Consider the following 6,000-nt stretch of genomic DNA (forward strand, 5'->3'; position numbering starts at 1 on the left):
CTCCGGGGTCTTCTGCTCTTTTGCTGTCCCCTCTTCTGCTGTCCTCTCTTCTTTTCTTTTCTTCTCCTCTCCGGTCTTCTGCTCTTTTGCTGTCGGCTGTCGGCTCTTCTTCCTCCGGTCCTCCTCCTCCGACGTCTCCGCTAATTATGCCTATCTCCGGTCTCTGCAGCTTATTATATAGCCATTAGGGGCATGGCCCCGATGACGTCATCGGGAGGCCCCGCCCCCTCATGTCACAGATGACGTCATCTGTGACATGAGGGGGCGGGGCCTCCCGGTGACGTCATCGGGGCCACGCCCCTAATGGCTATATAATAAGCTGCAGAGACCGGAGATAGGCATAATTAGCGGAGACGTCGGAGGAGGAGGACCGGAGGAAGAAGAGCCGACAGCCGACAGCAAAAGAGCAGAAGACCGGAGAGGAGAAGAAAAGAAAAGAAGAGAGGACAGCAGAAGAGGGGACAGCAAAAGAGCAGAAGACCCCGGAGAGAAGAACACAAGAAGAAAGAAAAGCAGAAGACCCCGGAGAGGGGACAGCAAAAGAGCAGAAGACCCCGGAGAGAAGAACACAAGAAGAGGGGACAGCAAAAGAGCAGAAGACCCCGGAGAGGAGAAGACAAAAAGGGCGGACAGCAAAAGAGCAGAAGACCCCGGAGAGGAGAAGACCCCGGAGAGGAGAACACAAGAAAAGTCGGATGAAGATTTTTAATAAACTTTCCAAAACAGCTCCTGTCGTTATTTACACACACTGCCTTTTATGTGGTGAATGAGTAGGGGTACAGTGTACCCCATACCCATTCACATAGGGAGGGGGTCCGGGATGTGGGGGGCCCCTTGTTAAAGGGGGCTTCCATATTCCGATGAGCCCCCTGCCCGTAGACCCCCACAACCACCGGCCAGGGTTGTGGGGATGAGGCCCTTGTCCTCATCAACATGGGGGCAAGGTGCTTTGAGGTGGGGGGTGCAGAGATCCCCCTGCCCCAAAGCACCAACACCCCCCCATGTTGAGGGCATGTGGCCTGGTGTGGTCCAGGGGGGGTGGGGGCGCTCGCTCATCCCCTCCCCTTTCCTGGCCTGCCGGGCTGCATGCTCGGATAAGGGTCTGGTATGGATTTTGGGGGGGACCCCACGCCGTTTTTTCGGCATGGGGCTACCCTCAAATTCCATGCCAGACCCGAAGGGCCTGGTTTGGAACCTTGGGGGGGACCCCCACGCCGTTTTTCGTTTTTTTCCCATTTTGGCGTGGAGTTCCCCCTCAAGATTCTCACAGCGCAAGTCGCCCCGCAAGTCGGATCCGACTTGCGGTGTTGCGGTGCGACCTCCATTCAAATCAATAGGCTCCCATAGGGAACCATTGATTTTGAATGGAAGAAAAAAAAACGCTGCTAAAAGCAACGTGGCAAAACGTGCAATAACGCCAATGGAAAAAGCTACTGAAAGCATGTTTTTACAGCTGCTTTTTCCGGCGTCAGAACTAACTTTGACGTACGTTTTTTCTAAAGCCCCGTGTGCATGGGGCCTAAATGTTAGGGTTAATGGCTAAAGTTAGGGTTAAATGTTAGGGTTAAGGGCTAGGATTAGGGTTAGGGTTAAATGTTAGGGTTAAGGGCTAGGATTAGGGTTAAATGTTAGGGTTAGAGTTAAGGGCTACAGTTAAATGTAAGGGTTAGGGTTAAGGGGTACGGTAAAATGCTAGGGTTAGGGTTAAGCACTAGGGTTAAGGCTAGAGTTAGGTTTAGAGTAAGAGTTAGCATTAATTGTTAAGGTTAGAATTCTAACTCTAACAATTCCCGATAACCCTAGCCCTAGCCCTTTACCCTAACATTTTACCCTAATCCTAGCCCTTAACCCAAACCCTAACCCTAACCCTTAACCCTAACATGTGACTTTGGACGCATAAAGGTTCCTGCACTACTTTGATGCGATTTGGATGATACTTGAGTGCCAGAGAGTGTAAAGTCGCATCATTGTTGCACTCCATGAACAGAACTGTCATATTTTCCCATTAGCCTTAGGGTTATCAAAAAGGCAAAACGCATTACATATTTCAGGCCTTTTTGTTTGGTGTCAGCAGCCAGATCAAAAAGAGCTAAGATACAAATATAGTTAAATATTGCATATAAGCTCTTTTACTGTAGCCTAGGCACATGTTATAATTTAGTAAAAGGTACTACTTAAAAAAAAAAAAAAAGGTACTACTTTAAGGGCCAGATAAATTAGAAAATCAATGCAAGCAATGTGACATGTTGGCACCGTCTGCAGCAGATGGTATGTAGTAGGGTCCAATCTCCATTACCAAGGCAATCGTTGATTATTACTTTTGAAGGTGAATATTTGGCCTTATAAAAGCCAGCACTATATCCATGTTCTAATGGTGCCCCATCATTTATAAATAAGGTTGTCCCATGCTTCATGTATGCAGAATGCAGCTGATGTTCAGACAGATACAGAGCACCATGACAGTTGACAGCCACATATGGCTTGGCCACCACTGCTCAAAAAATCTACAAACAGCAGCTATGATACAGCAAGACATATTGCAACATTTTTTAGTTGTAGAGCTATACATAAACTATTAAGACTTTTTTAAACTAACAAACTAACAAAAGATAATATTTTATTTGTTAATATTGGCATCTTTGCATCCTGAGTGCTCATAACTGCCTTGTACTGTTTTTTCAGACTGGCTGTAGATGTAACAAATTGTAGATGTGACTTATTTCAGTGGTGACACATTTTTTTTTTATTTTAAGAGCTTTTCCTGTATATTTTTTAAAATAAAATCTAAAGAAAGCATTTATTGACAGGAAAAGATTGAAACTTAAAGCCAAAAAAGTTTTGTTGCTGTCTGTGACTTTCAAGGTATAGATTTCCCCTTTATTTGCTATATCTGTGACACCAAAACAAGAAATAGGGGGGGGTCACTGGGAAAGGAAGGCTCAGGCAGGAATAAACATTTCACAGAGATCTAATTCCTTCTAATGAATAAAACCATGTTTTTGTTACCACTCTGTCCCCATTAAATAGATTTTATATAATTTCCTGTCCTTCTGACCACATCACGAGGACAGAAAGTGACAATCAATAAAAATGTGACTGAGTTTTTAACCTTTCCCTGAACTATCCAAAATAAAAGAGACTTAAGTTATGCTTTTATATGGATAAGAACAGGGATCTGGCGGTACAGATTTAAAAAAACAGGTAGTATCCTTAAATGTCATATATGTTTTTATGCTATGAAACCAAACATTTTTTAAACAAGCCATAAAGATAGGATTCTGCAGCATCACAATCGTTTGGATGAAAGAGTTGTATTTCTCAAAACGAATGTGTGGCTCACTTAAGAAAAGCAAAAGAATGATTAATCCAGGTGGAAAATTTTGTCATATTTGGCTAAACTAACTTTTCTCTTGTATAAAGCAGTCCTTGGAGTTGATTAACTAAAGGACTAGATTGGGTCTACTTTGCAAAGAACAACCAGGAACATGTAAGAAAAATGTACAAAAAAAAAAAAAAAAACTGAATTTTTGGTTGAACATGATTGGATGATTGAGGTCAACGTAGCTTCACTCATTCATTAAGATAAGTAAAAAATCACTTTGCTAAATGAACAGCCTACAGCATATTCTGTTAGTAAATCAACAATTGTCTGTTTGAATCAGTTTAAACATCTGAATGTCTGACTGTCCAGTCATCTGATCAATCAAATATTCAGTCATGATCAATTCAACATTAGTGTGGACATACATTTAAAATGCCTAATAACTGCAAGAAAAGTTGAGCCTCAATTGTTTTAGGCAAAAGTTAATAATGGGATGATAATAAACTTTTCAGAGTAAAATGTTGGGAAAACCATGCAACCATGTACTAAACAGTCCCTTCTCTCCATGCAGAAGGGTACAAGCATGCGAATAATCCAGGAATGATGGCACAAATTCTGGATATGTGCAATTCAAGTACACTCTGGCAGATCTACTCTAAGCTTTTCCTTTTGGATGCTTTGCAAGGGTTTGTACACATAAACATAAGCATATGTCTAGGTTCCCATGACATTACCAACAGAAATAAATTATACTTACCACTCATCAAAGGATTTGAAACGTAGGTGACCGCTGATGTAAACTGGCCTCTACTGTCCTGAGGGGCATCACTACATGCGTTTGTTCTTCCATCATCCATTGCAACCTGAGAACAAGATCTGTGTGACACCTTCAGAGTGTGGATTCCTCTGAGAACTTGAATGCCTAGTTACATAAGTGACGTTTGAAGCCAGTGGGGAAACCTGCAGTCTTGCTGGATGCTTCAGGTCGCAGACCTGTGGAGCCAAGTCCTACCTGTGTAACCCGATAACATGCGTTCAAGAATATGAAAAGCATCAGTCAGTCCCAAACGTAACAGAGAAACTCAGCCTTTCCCCAACATAAAAGCTGCATTGATGTCACATCCTTTCAAAAGCTACGATCGGTCAGCTGTGGGATATAACTGGCATGCACTTTGTTTCATTCAAATACAGAATTATGTCTGCCAAAAAAAAAGTGTGTGAGAGAGAGGGAGGGAGGACGGAAAACAGTAATCCAGTTAAGCAACTTCTATTAAAAAAAAAAAAAGCAGCCTGAGGTATTTTGACAGAATACTGAAAAAAAAAGAAAACCTGCTTAACAAAAGAGCGTAATTATCTCCTTTAAGGTAAAACCAGTACGTATAGAATTACACTCAGGTGGGCTGAAGGTTAAAATATTGTTGTGTGACTTGTTGTTTTGTATACATATGTAGTACCCTACAGGGTAGGTGCTAGGTAAAAGCATAGTGGGCTTTGACTGCCAAACAGCAGGGCCATGATTTTCAGCTGGGCTGTCATGTCTCCCAGGTGTGGCTGCTGAGAGGGGAGTCTCCCCACTGGCTCCATGAGAGGATTATCATTGGGCAGTGGAGGAAACCCAATCAGTGGCTCTATATCTACCCAGAAGGCAGATTCGGCCACAGATGATTCTGGGAGTGGGTATAAGTTTGAGGAGAATGCATGATGCAGAGTCTTTGGAGGGAAGCAGAGTCCCAGAATGGAGAGTACAGCTGTCTCCCCTCCTGTCAGAAGAATCGGGTGTCTTGGGCAGCTTGCCTGAGGGTGCAGAGTGAGAGCCGAGCTGAGCTTCAGAAGGGATCCAGTGTGCTGAGGACCAGTGGAGAAAGAGGGGTTCAGTTCCAGGAAAGCTTTCCAAGGTCATGAGTACTGTGAATTGCCCCTGAGGGGTCTGCCTAGTGTAGAGGGGACCACTCCGGTGAAGGTCCAAGGGTTCCAGGAGCTAGCTAGCAGTAAAGGGGGTGCCTAGTTAGAGGACACTGAAGAGTTAGAGGGGGTGCCTAGTCAGAGGACCCTGAAGTGTAAGAGGGGGTGCCTAATCAGAGGACCCTGAAGTGTTAAAGGGGGCGCCAGCAGTTGGGCCCTGAAGAGTTAATGTGTGCAGTGTACAGTGTGAAGTGTACAGTGTTAAGAGTTGAGGCAGCATAAGCAGTTACAAGGAGCTACCTCAGTCAGTGAAGGGCTGGAGGGAGCTGTTCACCGGACTTTTGAGCTAAACAGAGTGTCAGGAGTCAAATGTCCTACAGTCCTGGATCTTCTATATTAACCTGAGAATTAAAGTCGAAGTTCTTGCACAGTTCAGCAGAACAGTATCTTCAAGCGCCAGGGATTATTGGCTGGCATTAAGCTGGCGTCAAGACAGTGCTAACAGGCATTATTTTGTACAGTGTCCAAATTGAACATAGTTGAGCCAGAGGAGTATCCCACTCATTCTCTTCTCCCATCCCCATTACAAAATAAACAAAACAAAACAAAGATGCCGGAATGGTCATTGTCTCAGTTCTCACACTTGGCTTTACAACTTAAATGTGTTGGAAGTGTCACCGGTAACAATGACAGACCCATATCAGGCTCAATGCCTGGAAAAACTGCTACATTTGGGGGCTCGTCCGGGATTTTGCCATTGGTTTCTGGGATGGTAG

The 6,000-nt window shown here is 44.0% G+C and overlaps 1 protein-coding gene across 1 annotated transcript in view; it reads right to left on the reverse strand.

The window, feature by feature from the left end:
• ASB9 (ankyrin repeat and SOCS box containing 9) overlaps positions 1–4,523 on the reverse strand; it is a 78,151-nt gene extending 73,628 nt beyond the window's left edge. The window contains exon 1 of the mRNA XM_082248557.1: positions 4,080–4,523. Coding sequence (XP_082104683.1) covers positions 4,080–4,179 — 100 coding nt within the window. The 5' untranslated portion in view covers positions 4,180–4,523. The remainder of the gene's footprint in view (positions 1–4,079) is intronic.
• Between the last annotated feature and the right edge of the window lie 1,477 nt (positions 4,524–6,000).

This window comes from Pelophylax lessonae, assembly GCF_965119305.1.
Source record: "Pelophylax lessonae genome assembly, chromosome: 2".
Lineage (NCBI taxonomy): Eukaryota > Metazoa > Chordata > Amphibia > Anura > Ranidae > Pelophylax > Pelophylax lessonae.